Genomic DNA, 23,681 nt, shown 5'->3' with positions numbered 1-23,681 from the left:
CACCTTTTAAAAAGCAGCTGTGACGTGAGGAGCTCCTGGTTCACTCACTGTTTCTAAGAATCATGGACGACCTCAGCGACTCACAGATGAACCGCTTCAGTCGTATCGTAAAAAAGTCAAAGCTACAAGAAGCTTGTCGACATAAAACTTACCACTCCCACAATGCATTTCATTCCCGAACATCCAATCACAGAGCTGCAGCTTGAATCCTGACCTCAAATGACCTCGAAAGCTTCAGCTGAAACTGTGATTGGCTGCTTGATGGTGAAATGCACATTGGGAGATGTAGTTTTTAAAATATCCACAGGCTTCACGTAGCTTTGAGTTTATATAGTTTGTTCACTTAGTTAATTTATAACATGATGGAATTAAACTGTGTCCAACAGGAGGCGCTGCGTCCTGGCTGGGTAGAGGAACTTCCTGTGGACTACGACGTTTACCTGGGCAGAGACACGGACCCAGAAGCCCTCAGACAGATCCACCTGTACAGGGTCATGTGAACTGGTCTCCACAACTGGTTCGGACCAGTCTGAACAACTTAAACTAGTCTGGAACAGTCGGATTCTAAACTGGAATCAAGGCTGAATCGGTCCCGACTGCTGGACTGGTTTTAACTCATGATCCCTCATTGGACGCGGTGTGAACCAGTCTGAATCCTGATGTATGAATGCATCTGTGTGGAAGCTGCTGTGTAAACAGACGACACAGTGAAACATCTGGAATTAGAACTGAAACTAACAAAGGTCCAGATTAATAAATCCAGAATTCTCCTCCGTCACTGTGACATCACAGCTGTGTCATGAATTATGTGACATCGTGGGACGTTGTGCTGTGGGGTCATGACATATGAAATGTGACATCACAACATATTTCTTTGTGAATGATGCAGAACTTGAATTATATTTTTATGAATCCTCTGAATTAAACATGAAAAAGTGACACATGTTTCCACGGCGACGGCGTCTTCACTTTGTCTAAAGAGATACTTTGGTGGTTGAAGGTCAAAGGTCAAGGTCACTGTGACCTCATATGAATGAGACAAGATGTTTTCACATGTCCACTGATTTCTGAAGCGTCTTTAGAGGACAGAGTGTGGATGTGGTTCAATGAGGACACTGTTGGAGCTCTGAGCTTCACCGACTGCTTCCTCTGGTTCCATCAGAGCAGACAGAGATAAGGTGAGTCTGAGTCTCTGTCTCTCTGAGTCTCTGTCTCTCAGAGAGTCTCTGTCTCTCTGAGTCTCTACCTCTCTGAGTCTCTGTCTCTCTGAGTCTCTACCTCTCTGAGAGTCTCTGTCTCTCTGAGAGTCTCTGTCTCTCTGAGTCTCTGTCTCTCTGAGAGTCTCTGTCTCTCTGAGAGTCTCTGTCTCTGTGAGTCTCTGTCTCTCTGAGAGTCTCTGTCTCTCTGAGTCTCTGTCTCTCAGAGAGTCTCTGTCTCTCTGAGTCTCTGTCTCTCTGAGTCTCTGTCTCTCTGAGTCTCTACCTCTCTGAGAGTCTCTGTCTCTCTGTGAGTCTCTGTCTCTCTGAGTCTCTGTCTCTCTGAGAGTCTCTCTGAGTCTCTGTCTCTCTGAGTCTCTGTCTCTCTGAGAGTCTCTCTGAGTCTCTGTCTCTCTGAGTCTCTGTCTCTCTGAGTCTCTGTCTCTCTGAGAGTCTCTGTCTCTCTGAGAGTCTCTCTGAGTCTCTGTCTCTCTGAGTCTCTGTCTCTCTGAGTCTCTGTCTCTCTGAGTCTCTGTCTCTCTGAGTCTCTGTCTCTCTGAGAGTCTCTGAGAGTCTCTGTCTCTCTGAGTCTCTGTCTCTCTGAGTCTCTGTCTCTCTGAGTCTCTACCTCTCTGAGAGTCTCTGTCTCTCTGAGAGTCTCTGTCTCTCTGAGTCTCTGTCTCTCTGAGAGTCTCTGTCTCTCTGAGTCTCTGTCTCTCTGAGTCTCTGTCTCTCTGAGTCTCTGTCTCTCTGAGTCTCTACCTCTCTGAGAGTCTCTGTCTCTGTGAGTCTCTGTCTCTCTGAGTCTCTGTCTCTCTGAGAGTCTCTCTGAGTCTCTGTCTCTCTGAGTCTCTGTCTCTCTGAGAGTCTCTCTGAGTCTCTGTCTCTCTGAGTCTCTGTCTCTCTGAGTCTCTGTCTCTCTGAGAGTCTCTGTCTCTCTGAGAGTCTCTCTGAGTCTCTGTCTCTCTGAGTCTCTGTCTCTCTGAGTCTCTGTCTCTCTGAGTCTCTGTCTCTCTGAGAGTCTCTGAGAGTCTCTGTCTCTCTGAGTCTCTGTCTCTCTGAGAGTCTCTCTGAGTCTCTGTCTCTCTGAGTCTCTGTCTCTCAGAGAGTCTCTGTCTCTCTGAGTCTCTGTCTCTCTGAGTCTCTGTCTCTCTGAGTCTCTACCTCTCTGAGAGTCTCTGTCTCTCTGTGAGTCTCTGTCTCTCTGAGTCTCTGTCTCTCTGAGAGTCTCTCTGAGTCTCTGTCTCTCTGAGTCTCTGTCTCTCTGAGAGTCTCTCTGAGTCTCTGTCTCTCTGAGTCTCTGTCTCTCTGAGTCTCTGTCTCTCTGAGAGTCTCTGTCTCTCTGAGAGTCTCTCTGAGTCTCTGAGTCTCTGTCTCTCTGAGTCTCTGTCTCTCTGAGTCTCTGTCTCTCTGAGAGTCTCTGAGAGTCTCTGTCTCTCTGAGTCTCTGTCTCTCTGAGTCTCTGTCTCTCTGAGAGTCTCTCTGAGTCTCTGTCTCTCTGAGTCTCTGTCTCTCTGAGTCTCTGTCTCTCTGAGAGTCTCTGTCTCTCTGAGTCTCTGTCTCTCTGAGAGTCTCTCTGAGTCTCTGTCTCTCTGAGTCTCTGTCTCTCTGAGTCTCTGTCTCTCTGAGTCTCTGTCTCTCTGAGTCTCTGTCTCTCTGAGTCCTATGAACCAGTCTCAGTGAAGAGGCAGATGCAGGATTCAGATCAACTTCACTAACAAATAAAAACAAAGTGTCTTTGACGTCACGTGACTCAATCAGCAGTTCCCGCCTGATGACGCAACACGCGCGGCCGTTCACGCCTCTGACGTCACCGCTATGTCTCATCCTCGCGCCCTGGCAGAGGCGGAGAGAGTGGCGGGAGAGCCGACCAATCATCTGTAGAGGTAGGAGAAGTCCCGCCCACTTACTCATCCACGGTGGTGCGTTCAGGGACATCAACTGATAGATACTGTGATCACAGGAACCCAGAGTGTGTACACATACACACACACACACACACACATACACACACACACACACACATATATATATATATATATATAAACACACTCTGGGTGTGTATATATATATATATATATATATATATATACCGATTCAATAAAAGTTAACGGATTTATTGTCGTTTAAACAAGATGAATCACTCCTCACCATTGACATGTGAAATACTACTACTACTACTAATAGCAATAATGATTGGCTCTATAACAGGTGAAATAACTAATAGGCATCAGCTCCTCCTCATTAACAGGTGAACTAAAGGCCATGCTCCTCAGCTCCTCATTAACAGGTTCAATAATCATCAGAAACTCTGATAACCTACTTCAGTCAAACTGACGGAGCTGAAATGTCCCAGCTTGCGCTCGGTCCGTGAAGTAGATGAAAAGTTGGTCAACAAGCGGCCGGTGCTGAGGATCAGTTCCCGGGATCACTTCTTCACTTTCAGACGATCATCTCCGGTTCTCCGGTTCTCTGCTCGGTAAAAACGGTGACCAGGCGGCCGTGTGCCGGTGTGCGTCGGTTGTGTGTGTGTTGTGTGTCGGTTGTGTGTGTGTGGTCCTCGGGCTCGGACGCTCTGAGCGTGAGGAGCACGTTTCCCATGTGGCGGATAATCTAACAAAAGACCCGCTCCGCGCGGCTCCTGCTCGGTCTCAGCCGCGGTACTTTGGCCTCGGGGCTCCGGTTCTGCTCCGGGGTTTGACCTGGATGTGTGCAGCGGGAGTTGGTGTATGATATTCGGTCTTTGTGACCCTGTTTCCCTCCTTTTTTCCTCCAGAGAGCGGCCGGTAGAAGCGGAGCAGCGAGATGCCGCTTCTCCACAGAAAAGCCTTCATCCGACAGAGACCCCCGGCGGACCTGCGGCCGGAGGAGGAGGTGTTCCTCTGTAAGATCACCCATGAAGTCTTCAGGAGCTACGAGTAAGTAGTGCCGGGCCGGGCCGCGTCCCGGGCCGGTAAACATCCGTCAGAGCCGCGGCACAAGTTTGACTGACAGTTGATCCGCCGGTAAACTTTCAGTCACTCAACAAAAACCAACTTTTCTGAGGGGGGAAAAGTTCCGCGGGCTCGTGAACACGTCACAGTGACCCGAGCACACAGGTGAGGTCACCTGGTGTCAGAGTTAGCTTCATCAGCTAGCTGCAGGCTAAAGGGGATTAGCCTGTTAGCCGTTAGCTCTACATAAACAGGCCTGGTGTCAGTGAACGCGGCTCCGCACCTGCTCAGGTGTTTAAAGGTCACCTGGGATCAGCTGACCCAGCAGGTGTGAGGAGAACCAGCAGGTGTGAGGAGAACCAGCAGGTGTGAGGAGAACCACAGGAACTGTTTAAAGTGACGTGAGGAAGTCTGTAGTTTTATTGGTGCGTTTCATGTGGTCACCAGTTGATGGCGTCATATCCACTTTAGATATACACTAGCATTGTTTGTGTTCTGACGTCATCATTTACAGTCTGCTGTGAACAGAAGATGTGAACTCTTGCAAACAGACTTTAGTAAACGATGACGCCCACATTCTCTTCTGATTGGTTCTCATCGGTCACATGACTCGACTACCAGCGGCGAACACAAAGCGTCGCTAACACTTCCTGTCAGGAACAGTTCCACCTCGTCGTCGCTCGGAGAAAAGAAATCTCACTCTGACTTTTCACCATCACTGTTTCTCCTTCAGAGGAGTTTCTGTTGCTAAGCAACTGCAGAGGAGACAATCTACTTCCTGTTTACATCACATGACCAGTGTAGGTGAAGGGTCATGTGACGTGTGTTCGTGTGGACGCTTTAGTTTGATTGGTTGCAGTTGAAGAACGTGTCAGTAGACGTGTCTGTAGAAGTGTGAAGTAAATTCTCTGGAGTAACTGAGCTGCCTCCTCCTCAGCGAGTTCTTTGAGAGGACCATCCTGTGCAACAGTCTGGTGTGGAGCTGTGCTCTGACGGGTCGGGCGGGCCTCACTTACCTGGAGGCGGTGGAGAGTGAGCGGCGAGCAAAGCAGAGTCTCCAGAGCTTCCCTCAGTGTCTGGTGGTGCCTCTGCTCCACCTGGCCGCTCTGAGCCGACACTGCAGGCTGACGGAGCTCTGCGAGGACGTCTACACCTTCGTCAAAGACAGATTCTTCCCAGGAGAGACCGTGGACGTGGCAGGACGCAACGGAGCCAGGTACTGAGGGGAGGGGACTGTCAGGATCATCAGACTGATATGATTAGTTCAGTCAGATCTCCTCTCCAGATACACACGTGCATTTATTTTGACGATTCTGAAGTTGCTTGACAATCCTCAGCTTTCTTCAGTATTTAGAATGAATGTAGAAAACATCATGACACAACACACATGTTGAGATGACTCAGTGTGACATCACTTCCTGAGGATATCATCATCTCTGATGTCATCCACAATAAACTTCTAGAAATCCACTCAGAAATCAGACGGAGCAAACTGGAGCTGATCAGTCAGTTCAGTCGCTTTTATTTTGAAAGAACGTGAGCTGATCACAGTAAATTCAGATGATTTTATTTTGAAAGAGCAGGAGTTGTTCACAGTCAGTCAAGCTGCTTTTATTTTGAAAGAACAGGATTAAGCTACATGGAAGCAGATGCAGATTTTCAAAAAACCCAAAGAAAGCTGACGATGTCCAACGTATGTCCAACGCATGTCCAACGCATGTCCAACGCATGTCCAACATATGTCCAACGTCCACCCTGCACAGATTCAAAACAGGTTTTTTAGTGAACAGTGTTTGAACTGGGAAATGTGAAATCGGTAAAGAGACTATTTCCTCCAGGTCTGGTTCCTCAATCAACTCACTTTCTTACACAATGTGTTTTTTTAATATTTCTACTAAAATAACCCAGAATGTTTTATTTCTTTTCTTCTTCTTCTGTGTGTGTTCAGACATGCGTGTGAGATCCTGCAGGTTAATTCTCCTCATTCCAGTGCTAATGGAGCACCGACCACCAATGGCCACAACAATCCTGTAGCTGGCGACACCATCGTCATCAGTGACAGCGACGACGAGAGCAACGCCTTCCAGAGTCCCACAGCACAGGTCAACAGGTGAGTGGGTCAGAGGTCAGAGGTCAGAGGGTGAAGGTAAAGAAAAGAGCTGCTGAAAACCTGGAGTGATGCTCACGTGTGTGTGTGTGTGTGTGTGTCAGCAGGAAGAAGAAGAAGAAGCCTCTGAGTCCGTCAGTGTTTAAATACACAGTGAGGATGATGAGGGACGAGCACAGTGAGCCGTTCACTGTCAAAGTCAATCAGATCAGGTGAGTAGTTCTCCTGGAGACACCTCAGTCCTGCTGTCTCCTCCAGGGTTTCACAGGAGCAGCTCGTGGTGTCGAGGTCCCACCCATACATGCTCTCGGCCAATCAGGAGCCAGTCGTCTCCGCCTCTTTTTAAATATCATCAAATAACTGATTCAAACCAAACTGATCAGGAAAACTTGAACAAACATAAGAGAGAGAAGAACGAGCTGAAACGACAGAAACATCTATTTAACAAGGGGGGGGGGGTTAGTGATCTAAACTGCAGCCAGCCACCAGGGGGCGGTTCAGGTGATTCTCTTTTCCAGTTGGTGTCAGTAAATCAAACTAAGGTTGTGTGTGATTTTAATTTGTGTCACACAAAAGATTCAAGAACCGATGGTTGTTCATCTCTGTTGATTTTCCGGTGTGAGTGTAACCACAAGACGTTTGTTCAGCCGCAGGAAGACGACTCTGTCCAGAGAGAGACTGAAGCTGCTCCTCAAACAACACTGTGTACCTCAGAACGGGACCATCGCTCTCAAGGTGAGGACGAGTTCTGTCTGTCTGTGTGACTTACTGTCCCAGTGCACTCTCTCCTTCACTGTTGGTTCCAGTGTCGTTCTGTGAGATTCATCACAGTTCACACGACCGTATCCTCTATGTCTTCATCCTCCTCCTCTATCCTTCATTAACGCACGTCAGAATTCATCTGTGGAGCAGAGAACCTACAACAGCTTGGAGGTGTGTTCTGTCAGACGATGGCGATTAAACTATAACTTCACCAAGAAAAGGCCTCACCTAATTTGAATTAAGTGAAATGTGACCTGACCAAACATGTTCAGGATCTACAGAGTCTGGATCTACAGAGTCTGGATCTACAGAGTCTGGATCTACAGAGTCTGGATCTATAGAGTCTGGATCTATAGAGTCTGGATCTACAGAGTCTGGATCTATAGAGTCTTGGTTTCAATGAGGGAATAACTGGGAACGTTTGGACTTCTGTGGGAGTTTTAAAGTCTTTATGTTTATATGTAAAGTGTTGTGACGTAATTTGTGTTATGATTTGTTGCTGTACAAATATAAATGACTTGTATATCGCAAGTCGGACTTGAGGGAATTTTTAACTTTGAAGATGAACTGACGTGTTGGTCACATGATGTCCTGAAGCTCATGTCACTGACAGACGTGTTGGTCACATGATGTCCTGAAGCTCATGTCACTGACAGACGTGTTGGTCACATGTCCTGAATGACGTGTCTTCTGCGTCTCAGCCCTCCACAGTGATGAAGTTCCAGCTGTCTGAACAAACCTTCTCTCAGTTCTTCCCCGACGAGCCCCCCCTGTTCTCCTTCAGCTCCCCCTCTAAAGGTGGAGGGCGTGGCTCATCCGGACAGGTGAGTAATGACGTCACACATCCACACCTCATCGATCGAGAGACATCGACATGCTTTGTTCATCACGTTGATGTGAGGAGTGATATCGTGCAGCCCTTCGCTCAGATCAGTATTTTCCTCAAACTAAAGTGTGTCGTGGTTTTAGATGAGTCCGTCTTTGGGGAAGGCGACAGAGGAGAAGCTGAAGCTGCTGCAGCAGAGGAAGGAGATGGCTGCCGCGGCTACGGACAGAGCTCGTCTGAAGAAGGAGAAGGAGGAGGTGCAGGAAGCCAAGAGGAGGGAGAAGGAGGACAAGGAGAAGATGAAGGAGGAGCAGAGGAAGAGGTTCGAGGAGGAGAAGCAGAGAAGGAGGGAGGAGAAGGAGCACAGGAAGCTGGAGAAGGAGAGGGTGAGGGTTTTTTTTATCTTTGTGTTTCTGCTTGTAAACGGAAATCTGAACATTTTAAGACGGGCTGAAATTTACAGGAACGAGAGAAGCTGAAGGAGGAGAAGAAGAAATACGCTGAACGACTGAAACTGTGGAACAAACCCAGAGAAGACATGGAGTGTGAAGACCTGAAGGTCAGTGAACGCACCACCTGTCACCTCACATGATTAAATGAAGGCTCATAAGAATTTTTACAGTAAGACAGTTCGACATCGTCCAAATGAAGAAGAGAACAACAGGCGAGGCCTCTCATCACGTTGTAGCTCGTGATGACATCATTATGTGCAGTGAATAACGTATTGATGACCTGCGCTGCTGTGTCGGTTCTTCCAGGAGCTTCCCAGTCCGGATCCAGTGAGAACTCGACTTCCATCAGAACTCTTTGGAGAAGCTCTGATGATTCTGGAGTTCCTGCGAGCCTTCGGGGAAGTCTTCGACCTGAAGGACGAGTTCCCTGATGGAATCTCTCTCGGTGAGAACGTTGTTTTGAGATGTAGGGCTTCACAGATCAACTGGGTCTCCAGCTGCTTTATTTGAGTCTGTTACTGTGAGTTCATGTGTTCTGAGAGAGGTTCTGTTAGGTTCTCCCTCCTCACCTTCCTCACCTTGTTTTGCTTCTATCCGATATTGATTTGGATGGAATCATCTAATTGAGGTTTTATCTCCACAGAGGTTCTGGAGGAGGCTCTGGTGGGTTCTGATCCTGAAGGTCCTCTGTGTGAGCTGCTGTTCTTCTTCCTGTCGGCCATCTTTCAGGCTCTGGACGAGGAGCAGGAGGAAGTGACCAAAGACCAGGCTGAAGGTCAGACACACATTTGTGTCCTCACACCTGATGTGATGACACGTGTAATTATTGTGATTCCACATTCATACACATTCATACACTCAAACTATTTACAGTCACTGATGTGTACAGATGTGTTCTCAGAGTATTGTGTGTGTATATTGTGTACAGATGTGTTCTCAGAGTATCGTGTGTGTTTATTGTGTACAGATGTGTTCTCAGAGTATCGTGTGTGTTTATTGTGTACAGATGTGTTCTCAGAGTATCGTGTGTGTTTATTGTGTACAGATGTGTTCTCAGAGTATCGTGTGTGTATATTGTGTACAGATGTGTTCTCAGAGTATCGTGTGTACAGATGTGTTCTCAGAGTATCGTGTGTGTTTATTGTGTACAGATCTGTCGGAGGCCCTGGACGATGACTCTGATCCCACTCAGTCAGCTCTGAGCGCCGTCGCCTCATTGGCCGCAGCGTGGCCTCAGCTTTATCAGGGCTGCAGTCTGAAGCAGCTCGACCTGGACAGCTGCACGCTATCGGAAATCCTGCGGCTGCACATCCTGGCGTCTGGCGCAGACTGTAACCATGTCAACGCTAAGCTCCGCTACCAGAAGCAGGGCGGGTTCACTCTGATGGACGACCCATGTGTCGAGCTGCGATTGGCTGAGCCAACGCTGCTGAAGAGGCTCTCGTGCACCGCAGTGTACGACCTGACTCCAGGTTAGCGATCAACCGATCAGATCTCCTTGATTTACAGCAATAGCTAATAATCAAACCCGTTTTCCTTCTCATAGATCAGTATGGATCAGTTGATCAGTTATTGATTTGTGTGCAGGGGAGAAGCTGAGGATCCTTCAGGCTCTGGTGGGGAAACTGCTGACGTTGGCGTCCAGCAGAGACGTGATTGAAGACTGTGTGGAGGAGCAGCGAGGAGCCAGACAGGAACTGAGAGAGATCAGAGCTGAACAACACCGCAGAGAGAGAGAGGAGGCTGCACACAGGTAGACACACACACACACACACACACACACACACACACACACACACAGGTAGACACACAAACACAGGTAGACACACACACACACACACACAGGTACACACACACACACACACACACACAACCACACACACACACACACACACAGGTAGACACACACACACACACACACACACACACACAGGTAGACACACACACACACACACACACACACACACACAGGTAGACACACAAACACAGGTACACACACACACACACACACACACACACACACACAGGTAGACACAACACACACCATTTGTGCAAATATAAACAAATTTAAATTCCTCTTTCTCCTCCTCTTCACCTTTAGGGTCCGTCTTCGTAAAGAGGAGAAGTTGAGGGAACAGGAGCAGAGGCTGAAGGAGAAGGAGGAGAAACTGAAGGAGCAGGAGATGAAGGGAGGACTCCAAACAAACAGGTAGAGACACAGTGTGAAACTCTTCTCAGGGTCTTTGTTGCCGTCTGAAGGGATTAGATCTGAGAGGTCAAAGGTCACAGTGACCTCACTGTAGACGTTTTATCTCAAGGATCATCTGAAGGAGATGAAACTGGCGTTCGACCACCGCGTGGTCATTTTACTGATGGATCAGAATTCAAGCGTTAAAGTCACTAAAGAACGTCACTGCAGTGATGAATTTCAGTTTGGTAAACATTGTTGTCATTTTATTCCAGTTGTTAAATTGTGTGGTTGTGGTGAACACATGGTTTGTGTCTGCAGTGAGAAGCAACACACTGAGGATGACGAGGAGCAAAACTCTTCATCCAACAAGAAGACAAAAAGTAAAAAAACACCTCAAATCTTCCCTCAACAGTTTTCACTCTTTTCCTCTTTCTCCGGAGTCATTGTTGTCTCCTCGCTCCTTCAGCTAAAGACAAAGAAAAACAACAGATGAACTCCGACCCCAAACCCCTGTCCTGCCCCCCCAGCAGCCTGACAGCAGAGGAGCTGGAGAAGGAGCAGGAGAAGGTCAGAACACACTGAGATACATCGTCTGATTATTTGTCTCTTTGAGGTAAACCGGTGTTTGCTCTTTGTTTAGAGGTGATGTAATCTGTCACCTCACCAGTGAGATGGAAGCCCAAACTTTTTAAACTTTCCATTTTTAAATCAGAGGAGTTGTTCTTGAGGAGCAACTCGACAATCAGACGGTTCCAATTCTAACTTTTATTCCCATACGTTCAGAGCACCTGTCAGTCCGGAGGTTGTGTTTTCTACATCCTGGTTCTGTTTGGATCTGTTAACATCCTCATCCTGGTTCCAGAAATCGGAACATGAGGAGCCCTTTACCCCTGACAGAGTGGCTTGTCTAGAACTGAGTCACTAGACGTGTGTGCGTTCACACCTTGTGCTGATGCTCTCAGTTTAAAGAACCTCAGGTGGAAGAAGATCTGAGAGAAAACCTTGAATGAAGTGGGCGTGAATGTTTGATTGTCAGTTTCTGAACGTCATGGAGACGGTGGTCTGATCGTCCCCATCGTCTCGTAGGTTCGAGAGCTGCAGGAGCGGATCCTGAAGGCAGCGGCCTGCACCTGCCTGCTGCCACTGGGCAGAGACCGGCTGTACCGCAGGTACTGGCTCCTCCCCTCGGCCTCCGCTCTGTTTGTGGAGGCCGACTCTTTCGGCCTGACGGAGGACATGCTGCAGCCGCAGCCAAAACCTGGACAAGATTCCACAACCAAGATGGAGGAGGACCTCAAAGAAGAACCGGCCGAGGGACGGTGGGTCACACGCTTCATTTCTGATGTCTGAAGAATTTCCTGTGTTCAGTGTTTGAATAACGACTTGACCTTCCTCCTGTACAGCATTGGCTCAAGCCCCGCCCCCTCCCACACCTGCAGCTTGCCAATCAACCGCCCCATCCAATGGTCTTTCTACAGCTCCGTGGAGGAGGTGGATCAGCTGATCGAGGCTCTGAACCCTCGAGGTCACAGAGAGAGCGGCCTGAAGGAGGCGCTGCTGCAGGAGAGAGAGCGGCTGCAGCAGCTGCTGCAGAACTGTGACAGGAACAAATACACACACACAGGTAACACACACACACACACCTGGACCACTGTGCATCCACTCTATCCTCACCTGTAATCACACACCTGTCCTGTATGTCCAGATGATCCTGAGTCGTCCACATCTGTCCCAGAATGCATTGCTGCAGCTGAGACTCTGATGGAAGTTCGACTGAGAGACTTGTTGCTGGACATCGAGGACCGCATCCACCAGGGAACTCTGGGAACTCTGAAGGTATGAACCTGCCCGCCGATGATCGGAGAACCAGCAGGTGACCTCAGACTCATCTGTCTCACTCTGTCCCCAGGTGATGGACAGACAGGCGTGGCGCTCGGCGTTGGAAGCAGGAAACTATGAGCTGCTATGTTCTGACAGCAGAGAGCACGGTGGAATGAACGAACGAGTGGAGGCCATGGAGGTGAACCCCAACCAGAGAGTCAGAGACAGGTAGACGGCAGCACTGACGAGCTGTGTTTGTTTCTGCTGTTGTCACGTCGCTGAGGAGGACGTTTATAGAGGGAGGAGTCTCCTGCTTCTTGTCTGTGTGTCTGTCATGTGTTGTATGTTTCATGTGTGTGTTGTGTGTCAGACTGCAGGAGCTGAAGTCCGACAGTGTGGCGGCGTGTGGGACCAGCGGCTGTGGGACTCCTCAGGTTGTCAGCAGCTCCATACGAATCCTGGCTCAGGCCCTCGCTCACGTTGAGCAAGGCATCGAGAGACGCTTCCTCAAATCTCCTCTGGGTGAGTCCCCTCTGGAGGATGTGTTGATGCCTGAGCTGTTAACTAGACGCCCCCTAGTGGCCATTGTGTGTCACACAACTCACTGTACTGGATAACATGCCATCAAATGCTCCCCCTACAGGTGAGGAAGAGTCTAAGAAAGACCAGAAGATGAAGAAGAACAAGAAGAAAGACGAGGACCAGGCCAGTGATGGTACGACTGTAGTCACGATCAACAACATGTAGAAACGAAGTTATAAAGCACATCATCAGTTTCTTTACATGAGTAGAATAAGTCTTACTTTGTTTGGATAATGTCTTAATATACAGTCACAGATCATCGATACAAACTGTTTAAAGTCGTATAAATATCACGTCTCTATCAGATGGCAGTGACCGAGCGGTGAAGACGGTGTTGGAGCGATGGAGGGAGTCTCTTCAGTCCTGCTCCAGTTTGTCTCAGGTCAGGAAACGCGCCTCCTTTGTTATCTACAGAGAAAGCTCCGCTCTGATTGGCTGTCAACCACAAAACCTTTTTTTTTTCCTGACCTGTAAACTGCTGTGGGATCAACACGCTGCTGATGTGTGTGTTCAGGTGTTCGTCCACCTGTCCAGTCTGGAGCGAAGTGTCCTCTGGTCTCGCTCTGTCCTCAACGCTCGCTGTCGCATCTGCCGACGCAAAGGAGACGCCGACAACATGCTGCTGTGTGACGGCTGTGACAGAGGACACCACACCCACTGCCTTAGGCCCCGCCTCAAGGTACAGGCCCCTCATCATGCCAATCAAGTTCCTGTTTCATAATTATCAGTTTCACATTTAATTCAAACACCAGTTTCATACAGTTGAGTGCAATTCCAAAACATGACCACCAGGGGACACAGTACAATCCAGTGCACATTGTGCTGGAAGGTTTTTATAATGAAGCCGGTTCTACATTAGCATCTTTAGCATCTTTAGCAGAACTACTTCTATTAAACACTAAACGTGTTTCTGTTCGTCTCAGACGGTTCCAGAGGGAGACTGGTTCTGTCCAGACTGTCGACCCAAACAGAGATCCAGCCGTGTCCCGTCCCGTCAGCGCTCCTCTGTTGACGAGGAAGAGGAGGATGGAGAGGAAGAGGAGGAGGAGCAAGAGACTGAGGAAGAAGAGGAGGAGTCAGAAGAGGATGAGGAGTCGGAGGAGGAGGAGGATGAAGAAGTTGCAGTGAGGTGAGTGTGGAAATATTCGGATCAGTCAAATCAGAAAGATCAGTCTGACGCTGGAGCTTCTCCGAACCTCCGCAGCACCAGGAGGAGTCAGCCCCCCCCCCCTAAAGGCAGGAACCAACAGGCCACACCCAAAGGACAACAGACCACGCCCAAAAACAGCACCATCTCAGCAGGGAAAAACTCATCAGCCTCCAAGTGAGTGTGATGTAACTGACAACCTTTGTTTCTACTTGTTTCTACCTCATTCCACCTCACTGACTCCTCCCTGTTTTCTCATCACAGGTCCTCAGGTAAGAAGGCCACACCCCCTATATCGAAGCCCAATATGGCCTCCGGCAGTAAAGCCCCTCCTCGCTCAGGGAGTCGGAACAGCGCCCGTCTGAGCCAGGAGATCCTGGCACCAAACGGCATCACAAAAACTTCACCTGGTCAGAGCGAGACCCGCAAGAGGCAGCCGACAGGTAAACGAGCAGGAAGCTGGACCCACACTCACCCGGCCTCAGGTTTTTGTTTCTAGTCCCGATCGGAGTCTGATAACATTCTGTGATGCTGTGTGAGGTTCAGTGAAATATCTTTATCTCTATCTCTACACGGACGTTTGTTATTATTCAGGCTGTATCATGAAGTGTGAAGTTACCTGTCCGTTCAGATATTACTGAAATATCTGAAATACAAGCTCGCCTGTGTATCTCTGAACGCCCCCCCTCTGCTCCTCCCCCAGATGCCACTGCCCCCCCCAAACCCTCCAGACCCGTCCTCACCCCTGCTTCCTCCTCCTCCTCCTCCTCATCATCATCCAGTCGACGCTCCTCCGGGAGGAACCACGGCGTCCACGAGCTGTCGGCCTGTGAGCTACTGACTGTGGAGCTCGTCAGACATGAAGACAGCTGGCCCTTCATGAAGCTGGTGTCCAGGACTCAGGTATCATCACTCACTCACTCTCACTCTCTCACTCTCACTCTCTCACACTCTCACTCACTCACTCACTCTCTCACTCTCTCACTCACTCTCTCACTCACTCTCTCACTCACTCTCTCACTCACCTGTCTGTCTCTGTCCACCTGTCTGCAGGTGCCTGACTACTATGACATCATCAAGAAGCCGATCGCCCTCAGCACCATCAGAGAGAGAGTCAACAACTGTGAATATCAGGCAGCAGGTAGCACACACACACACACACACACACACACACACACACACACACACACACACACAGGACTCTGCACAAACTCATCTACATTTATTTTTCTGAGAATTTGAAATGAGTCGAGGGTCACGCACACCTTCACTCAGCAGATCGGCTTCTCTGCCATTTCTGACACCAGCCAATCGACCCTCTGATATTTGATGTGTTTTCACAAGAGATTAGAAGAAAACGTAGAAATGAGAAAATGACCTCTGATCCCAGAGGGTTTACATCTCTGGAGTCAGCTCATAGTCGAGACAGTCGTCTCGTTCCATTGGATAAAACTCGAATGTTTCTATGATCGATGCAGAAAAGCTTTTGTTCCTTTGACCGGGATGAAAACGTGTTGTTTCCGTCTCCAGGTGATTTCATCTCCGACGTGGAGCTGATGTTCTCCAACTGTCTTCAGTATAACCCTCGTCACACGAACGAGGCGAAGGCCGGAAACCGCCTGCAGCAGTTCTTCCACTCGGAGCTCGGCAGACTCGGTCTGTCTGAGCGTGGCTCCGCCCCGCCTGCCAAACGGTCCCGACACTGAACCAAGCGAACCCTCTGACCTCACAGCCGTACACATTCTGATAGGTCCAGGGGCTGGAGGGGCGGGGTTTAGAAGCTGCAAGTGTTTCCCTCCCGATGTACTAACAAGGCGTTGATATTAACGTTCAAACAAACGCACCTTCATGACCTCTGACCCCAGAGCAGCCGCAGGCCACAGTGGTGCAAAACATGTCTCCAGTTTAAGGAGACTGCAGGGGTCAAAGGTCATGAAGTTCCACATTCAAAAGGAACCAAACATTAAATTAATGTTACAACCAGTTTCCCCGAGTTGTGTCGATTCAAGCTCACCGGAGATAGACGGGTTCTCTAAGCTCCGCCCTCTCGCCGCTGGATAAAACTTGTAGATTTCCTCCAACCTGCTGACGTTCAAGGCGTTGTTGTCCGTGTGTGGACAGACGTGGATGTGTAGCACAGAGACATTCCTGTGGTGCTGTAGGACAGTAGAGACAGTAGAGTCCCAGAAAAGCAAAAACCACTAAATAAACTTAAGCTTTGCACTGAAAGTAAAAAACCAGATCAGGCCGTTTGTGTTTGCTCAGGGACAAAATGTTTGATTTGAGGAATATTTGGTAACAGTGCAGCAGGTTTTCATGCAGCGCGGCGACTTCAGGCTTGTTATGGACGTCAAAATGTCTCTGGATCAAATGAGACATTTAATTGATGTGTTTAATCAATTGTGACGCTTTAATTTTGAAATCCAATCATCACATCGTGTTTGAAAATGGCCGAACTTGGATTTATTAAGATTTGAACATTGTGAAGATGATGATTTCATGACGAGTGATTGGAATTCAGACAGAATTTAAATCTTAAATCTATTTCACATTAACTTTGATTAATCTGATCTTGATTTGGACCAAAATCCTTTATTTTGAAGGTTTGGGTTAAACCAGACGTCCTTCCTGCCGTTATTCATTGGAGGAAACTGACGAGTCACAATGTTTCACACATGGAAATTAAAATTGGATTTTAAAAGCTGCGGTCACAGTTTGATCTAGAGCTGGATGTTGATGACCTTTGACCTGAGTCGCTGTGGCCTCTGTGGATTTGTTGTTTTTGTATTTTGAATTTAGTCGTTTGTTTGGCTGCATTTTTTTAGTTGTTTTCTCTTGTGTCTGGAGGTGGGGGGGTCAGGCTGTAAAACTACACTGGAGCCGCTGCAGCGCCCCCTATCTCTGTATTTATTTAGTCTCTGCGTTGTCTTTATTTATGACTGATTGATGCTCTCAGCCTCCGGATGATCTCTCACCTGTTTGATGTTCTAATGTAAAAATAAATGGACTTTTTATAACCACCTACTGCCTGTTGATACACACACACACACACACACACACACACACACACACACACACACACACACACACACACACACACACACACACACACTTACCCATTGATATTCTCTTATCTTGACCATAGTGGGTTAACACTTTCTGGCCTAAACTAAAATCAACCTAAATCTATTGTTACCCTGAAACTAACCTAAACTAAATCACCACTAAAAAGTAAATATTAACGAAGTCACTATGTTCTGCAGTCCTGTGCAGAAGGTGGCGCTGTGGTGACTTATCCACAGCACATGTAACATAGCTGCAGAAGAAGCCTGTGTGTTTTGGCGTGAAGCGGCACAGTTTAATCTAATGTGAGAACAATGGTAAATAAAACAGTCAAATCATTGTGGTTCTTCTGAGTCAGACTCTTCTTCCTGTGAGAGAGAGGACACCACGTCTTTGGGCTGCCCATCAAGTTTAATGCACCAAGACAAAGCTGCAGACCCTCAGAGACACATCGAGACAGGCTGTGGGTGAATGGGACAGCACAGAGAAGCTGGAGGACCTGTGGGGAAAAGAAACTAGCAGGAGCAACTTGCTGCATAGAGCAACATGTGACGTCCTTCACCCAAACCGCTCCAGCACTGGCTGAAGATCCATCCTGTCCACTGAGCTCCAGCCTCGTCCTCCCTGGTTGTAGAATAAGTCTCTCCCAGGACGGTGGAGACACAACCAGGGACTCCAATGTCCAATGCAGCAACAATAGACACAAAGAGAAGTGCTGCCAATGACGTGACATGACAAACATCAAACGCAGGACAACTGTCTGTGAGGGGGACAAAGACAGAGAGCTTGTCCTCCACTGTCCAGGAGAGGTCAGATGGAGAAAGATGAGAATGGGAGATGATGGTGGACGTTGTCTTTTTATCAAGCACGACTTCCATTAACATGTCACCTCCACCTGAAGACCAGGCCTGATGCTCGGGTCCAACACCCTGAGCCTCGTCCACTCGGGAGCAATGACAGAACCCTGGGAGGAGATGGATGAGAGGGAGAGGAGGTGGTCTGCAAGATGTTTGAGACGCGGTCTGATTTTAAAACACCTGAGGACCACATCTGAAGACATGTCCCTAACATCTGATTACATGGTAGACATAGTGCAGGACAACATACAAGAGACATTGTCCATCTTGTCCATATTCTACTATGACAGAGGTAATGATGTCAGATCTCCTGAGCAGCCTCATGGTTTACATACAAACATCATCATTCAGATTCTCCTCCAGCCTCAGGTACTGTTCTGCCTGTGTGTGTGTATATATATATATATATATATATATATATATATATATATATATATATATATATATATACACACACACACACACAGTGTACCAACCCTGAACACGTGTGGAGGGTACAGTGGACCGGACCGTGCTGAGAGTGTCACAGGTCTGATCCCCGTGTGGCCCCGCCCTCCCTGCTCCTCCTCCGGTCGACCGGCCACATTCCCGCTACCTTCCACCGTGACAAGCACCGATCTGACGGCGAAGCAGCGGACGAACCCCGGGACATCATGGTAAGAACCCCCCGGAGCCGCTCCCTCGGCTCCCCTGTGTCTGTGTAGCGGGCCCGCGTCGCTCCGGCTGCGGGCCCCGGTTCTCCGGAGGACCGTTATGTGGCTCCGCGGGTAGCGTCATGTCGGCTAGCATGGCTGCCGCTCCCGGTGGTTGGCGGCTCTGGCCTCGATACAGACCCCGTTATTCGGTGTGTCCGGTCCAGACAAACATGTTCCGGCCCCGGGGACTGATGTGGGGACGTTAACGGGCTGTTAAGACATTAGTTTACCCCCTAACGCTCCGTACCCCGGGCCGGGCCGGGCCTCAGGCCGTGTGGCTCGGGGCGGCCATCTTACTCCGGCTGGGTGCAGGTTACTCAGCTGGAGCCAGGACCCGGTCTGACCTGGACCGGGTCCGTAACAGGAGCAGGTTAGTTAGTCCGGGTTAGTTCAGAGTTAGAGGCACGGCTGTGTGAAGGCCTGAAGGCTGCATTCACTGGAACTAGTTACTGCAACTAACCAGCAGCAGTAACCAGCAGCAGTAACCAGCAGTAACCAGCAGCAGTAACCAGCAGTAACCAGCAGCAGTAACCAGCAGTAACCAGTCCTCTGTCAGAGCAGCCACATGTTTAACTTCTGTTCTTCATCTGAAACCGTTGAGTTAGTTGCTCTGACTAAACTTACCAATGATAACTAGTAGCAGAGTGTCTGTTACTTGTATACTCTCATAGTTCACATGTCTCATTTGACTAATTGTGTTAACTAGTATTATGAGTAAACCGATCAGTTCGACTAGTTGCAGATGAGTGCTGTGATCAGTGACGTCAGAGAACGTCACGATGTGGAGCTTGATTCAGTTTAGCTTCTGGTTAAGATTCACAAATGTAGTTTGATGGATGAAGTCACCAGATATGAATAAATACTATTTGAAAGAAGTTTCATTTAGAGTCCCAACTTTATTCACTGGAGGATGAACACAGTAATTATATCAGGGCTCTTATTTTGTAGAGTTTCCTGTGAATGTGACCTTTTCCTCCTGGAGGATTCATCATGTGTTGGTTTCATCCAGTGGAACGAAGCAGGAAGTTACAGACCCGGACAGACGTGAAGATAATGTGTGGAAAGATATTTACACCGATTTTAATGAGACGCACACCAGGACGTTTCCTCTTCAGCCTCAGTCTGAAGCTTCTGTCGGAGACGACGGAGCTCGTTTCCTCTCTGAGTCTGAAGCTTCGTGTTTGTTTCATCTGTTTTAGTTTCATGTGATTCAGAAACGATTCTGTCTGACACACCTACTTCCTGTCATCATCACCTACGTGGGCGGGGTCTACCTGTACTTGACTCTGATTGGTTTGGGGGGGGGGGGGGGGGGGGGGTAGTCTTTCTGTTTGAATGGAGAACATGAATGAAGAGCTTTGGTTGCCATGGTAACATCATGATGTTATCACTAGCAGCATCAGCACCTTCAGGTGCAGTACTCCACAGTACTCCACAGTACTCCAGTACTTACAGTACTACGGTACCACTCAGTAGTTTAAATGAACGTCCTCGTGGTCCTAACATGTCGCTGGAGGTGAAGACTGCAGCTGCTTCCTCTTCTTCTTCTTCTACTGTTTAATGCTGCCTCTACTTCCTGTGATTGGTCAGTTAGAGGAACATTCTGAGACGCTGCATCATCTCAGTGTCACAGACGGACTGAAGGCAGAGGAAGATTTAACACAACAACAACTCGATGTTGTCTCACTTTTACTTTCCACCTCGTTTTAATAAGTTATAAAAATCTGCTGACTCATGCTGCTGTTACTGTCTCACACTCTGACAGCCAATCACAGGCACTCGGCTTCCTCCGCCCAGGAAAAGATGCAGAATGAACAAGTGTTGAGTTGGTGATTGATTTCAGTTTTGTGATTAACAGCAGACTAATGACTGACAAACAGCAGGGGGGGGTCAGTCCTCTGTGGATTCAAACCCACAAACACAGGCGTTGGCCAGAACGGTGTCAAAGGTTCATTCAATTTAAAATGACGGATTGTTTCAGAACGCTGAGTCATCACATTGTGTTGTGCTGTAAAACAACCAAATACACAAACATCACCTGGGGAAAGAGGGCGTCGACAGTAAAGTGTCGCTGTGGCCACACCTCCAGTGTCTTTGATGATATTTGTCTTCCTGTGATGTGAGTTCATAAACCATCAGAAATGATCAAAGCCCTGGAATGATGTTATAAATTCAAACATCACATGTTTCTCATCAATAAACACAAACATGTAGATGATAAAGATTCTAAATATAGAAACATGAACTAAATACGTGTGTGTCCTCTGCAGGCGTCAGGTGTGACAGTGAACGATGAGGTCATCAGAGTGTTTAACGACATGAAGGTGAGGAAGTCTTCGACCCAGGATGAGGTGAAGAAGAGGAAGAAGGCGGTACTGTTCTGTCTGAGCGAGGACAAGAAGAAGATCATCGTGGAGGAGGGGAGGCAGATCCTGGTGGGTGACATCGGAGAGACTGTGGAAGACCCCTACGCCTCCTTCGTCAGTCTGCTCCCCCCCGACGACTGCAGATACGGCCTGTATGACGCCACCTACGAGACCAAGGAGTCCAAGAAGGAGGACCTCGTCTTCATCTTCTGGTACAGTGCTCGTTACAGGACCAGACTCTGATCCGCAGCTTCGTCTTCATGACCTTATTGATCAGAGCCGATTGGACCAGAGCTCCCAGTGATCAGTTCCTGTTCAGGACTCGGGTTGTATCTTCTGTGTTGAGTGTCAGCTGTGATTGTGCGTCTCTGAAAGTTGAATGACCTGATGGTTCAAGCGTCGCCGTTTGAAATCAACACATTTCTGCTCATGAGACCATCTGAAGTAGTTTTTGATTCAGCAGAGGGCGCTCACGTTCATCTTGACCTCTGTGCCCTCTTGATCAGTAAAGTTAGTCAGTAATGCTGCGTTGTTTTGTTACGAAACCGGAGGACGCTAACAAGCAAAGCCGTCCTGAGCGGGACAATCACCAGCGTGGAAACCTTTTGTGTTTGAGCACTTGTACGGTGCAGGGATTTGACATTCAAACAAGTTGTCGTGACAGATTTATTAGAACCAGTAACACAACAACAAAATGTCCGCCATTTGTTTCCCCCATGATTCCTTTGTCCCCAGACAGAACATTCACACTGTTCTCTTCTGTTTTTCCTCAGGGCTCCGGAAGGCGCTTCAATGAAGAGTAAGATGATCTACGCCAGCTCTAAAGATGCCATCAAGAAGAAGTTTACAGGTGAGTCGTCACCCGCCGAGGTCAGACACAAGGATCCTCCTGTGAGGCGAGGTCTCACTCCGTGTCTCACTCTGTGTCTCACTCTGTGTCTCACTCTGTGTCTCACTCTGTGTCTCACTCCGTGTCTCACTCCGTATCTCACTCCGTGTCTCACTCCGTGTCTCACTCCGTGTCTCACTCCGTGTCTCACTCTGTGTCTCACTCTGTCTCACTCCGTGTCTCACTCCGTGTCTCACTCCGTGTCTCACTCCGTGTCTCACTCTGTCTCACTCCGTGTCTCACTCCGTGTCTCACTCTGTCTCACTCCGTGTCTCACTCCGTGTCTCACTCCGTGTCTCACTCCGTGTCTCACTCCGTGTCTCACTCTTGTGTCTCACTCCGTGTCTCACTCCGTGTCTCACTCCGTGTCTCACTCCGTGTCTCACTCTGTGTCTCACTCCGTGTCTCACTCTGTGTCTCACTCTGTGTCTCACTCCGTGTCTCACTCTTGTGTCAGCACTGATCAGGATCTTTGTAGCTCAGATAAATTGTTTGTCTTTATCTAGATCTTTTCTGGTCTTGATGACACTCAGAGCATCTTGCCCACTTTCACATGCAGATGGGGAAGTCTGGGGATCGAACTGCCGCCCCCCAGATGTGATTTGTAGTTTGTCGAGTGCGGCTGTTCCTGTGTGTGTCCCTGAGCCTCAGTGACCTCAGGTGTGTCTCCTCAGGTATCAAACACGAGTGGCAGGTGAACGGGTTGGACGACATCCAGGACCGCGCTACGCTGGCTGACAAGCTGGCCTGTAACATGGTGGTGTCTCTGGAGGGCAAGCCGCTGTGATGTCACGGCGGCGAGCCGAGCGGAGCCAAGCCAACCGCCGTGCCATTCGGACCGAAGCACCTGACCCCACCTGAACACCGCCGCTTCACCCAGCAGCTTGCTCTGTCTGTATTCATGTCCTGAAGGAGTTAGTGTCTTTAGGCCTTGTTCTTGTTTTTTGTTCTTTTTGCTTTTTTCCAACATGAAGGAGATCTCATTAACATAATAACGATATGCAAACACCTCCCAGTTTGTTGCCACATGACTCCGTTCACCTGGCAGAAAAAAACTAATTGACCTGCTACCAAACCCCAGGAAGGCTGTCTCTCTCTCACAGCCAGAGTTTTGCCAAAAAGTCGATGTGAAGGAAGCAGCCGCATGCTCGGAGGCGAGCAACGCAACACGCCGCCAAGCTCCGCCTCCTGCAGCACACAGGTTTTACATATGACTTTATTTATTATTGTAAAGTGTTGTTACTTCTCCACTATGTTCAAACCAGGCAGATACATTGTTAGACTATGCATCCAGAAGAGAAGAGTCCCCAGCACTTTGTGTTGAAACACTACAGCTTGAGACAGAAAAGATCCTGACGTTAAATTCTCTGTATTGATGTCACCACGTTTGTTTACCTCAGTTTTCATTCCTGTCTGACTCACGTCATTCTAGCTGTTTGGTCGCCGCTTTACTTTCAGTTTGAATGTAACCGTCACCCAGAGTTAGAGTGCACTTTTATTTTGTAAAGAAACACTACAGGAAGCAGATTTGACCCCAGCAGAGAGACGACCCCACAACAACACAACGACATCTGGAGCCTTAAAGTGGAACGTTGTTTCTGAGATCACAGGAAGCCACTTTGCAATAAAAGCCTGTGGCAGATCTGATGATGCCTCCTCTCGTCTCTGCTCCCACCAATCAGAGAGCTTCCTCCCGCAGGTCGCTCTGTATCACTGAGAACCTGTTGAGCAGAACCTCAGGAGAACCTCTGATGTGTTGAACTCGTGTAACTCTTTGGAACCAGCTGAAGAACG

The 23,681-nt window shown here is 48.6% G+C and overlaps 3 protein-coding genes across 5 annotated transcripts in view; all 3 read left to right on the top strand.

Annotated features, from left to right (window-relative positions):
• Positions 1-939, top strand: part of LOC109623585 (uncharacterized) — a 7,098-nt gene extending 6,159 nt beyond the window's left edge. Inside the window, exon 8 of the mRNA XM_069535222.1 lies at positions 387-939. Coding sequence (XP_069391323.1) covers positions 387-500 — 114 coding nt within the window. The 3' untranslated portion in view covers positions 501-939. The remainder of the gene's footprint in view (positions 1-386) is intronic.
• Positions 940-3,533: 2,594 nt separating this feature from the next.
• On the top strand, positions 3,534-17,037 carry baz1a (bromodomain adjacent to zinc finger domain, 1A). 3 transcript variants are annotated; one of them, XM_069535202.1, is made up of 30 exons: positions 3,534-3,675; positions 3,973-4,114; positions 5,067-5,345; positions 6,078-6,239; positions 6,344-6,448; positions 6,884-6,971; positions 7,700-7,822; positions 7,968-8,210; positions 8,288-8,383; positions 8,583-8,721; positions 8,920-9,051; positions 9,428-9,748; positions 9,864-10,029; positions 10,378-10,485; positions 10,786-10,847; positions 10,934-11,034; positions 11,554-11,786; positions 11,871-12,091; positions 12,173-12,303; positions 12,377-12,516; positions 12,659-12,810; positions 12,932-13,003; positions 13,176-13,252; positions 13,385-13,549; positions 13,794-13,999; positions 14,075-14,194; positions 14,282-14,460; positions 14,721-14,920; positions 15,071-15,158; positions 15,548-17,037. In XM_069535202.1, exons 2-30 carry the CDS (start codon positions 4,002-4,004, stop codon positions 15,721-15,723), a joined length of 4,398 nt encoding a protein of 1,465 aa, XP_069391303.1. In that variant the 5' UTR covers positions 3,534-3,675; positions 3,973-4,001; the 3' UTR covers positions 15,724-17,037. The 3 variants fall into 3 exon arrangements, with proteins under 3 accessions (XP_069391303.1, XP_069391301.1, XP_069391302.1); XM_069535200.1 differs by having other exon boundaries at positions 6,341-6,448; XM_069535201.1 differs by having other exon boundaries at positions 3,552-3,684; positions 6,341-6,448.
• Positions 17,038-18,433: 1,396 nt separating this feature from the next.
• On the top strand, positions 18,434-23,534 carry cfl2 (cofilin 2 (muscle)). Its single transcript, XM_069535223.1, has 4 exons — positions 18,434-18,593; positions 20,903-21,210; positions 21,772-21,848; positions 22,562-23,534. The coding sequence occupies exons 1-4, from the start codon at positions 18,591-18,593 to the stop codon at positions 22,672-22,674; spliced, it is 501 nt and encodes a 166-aa protein (XP_069391324.1). The 5' UTR covers positions 18,434-18,590; the 3' UTR covers positions 22,675-23,534.
• Positions 23,535-23,681: the final 147 nt, after the last annotated feature.

The sequence above is a fragment of the Paralichthys olivaceus genome, chromosome 12 (assembly GCF_024713975.1).
Source record: "Paralichthys olivaceus isolate ysfri-2021 chromosome 12, ASM2471397v2, whole genome shotgun sequence".
NCBI classification, from domain to species: domain Eukaryota; kingdom Metazoa; phylum Chordata; class Actinopteri; order Pleuronectiformes; family Paralichthyidae; genus Paralichthys; species Paralichthys olivaceus.
Note: the sequence above shows the minus strand (reverse complement) of the source record. Positions and strands in the feature narration are given on the sequence as shown.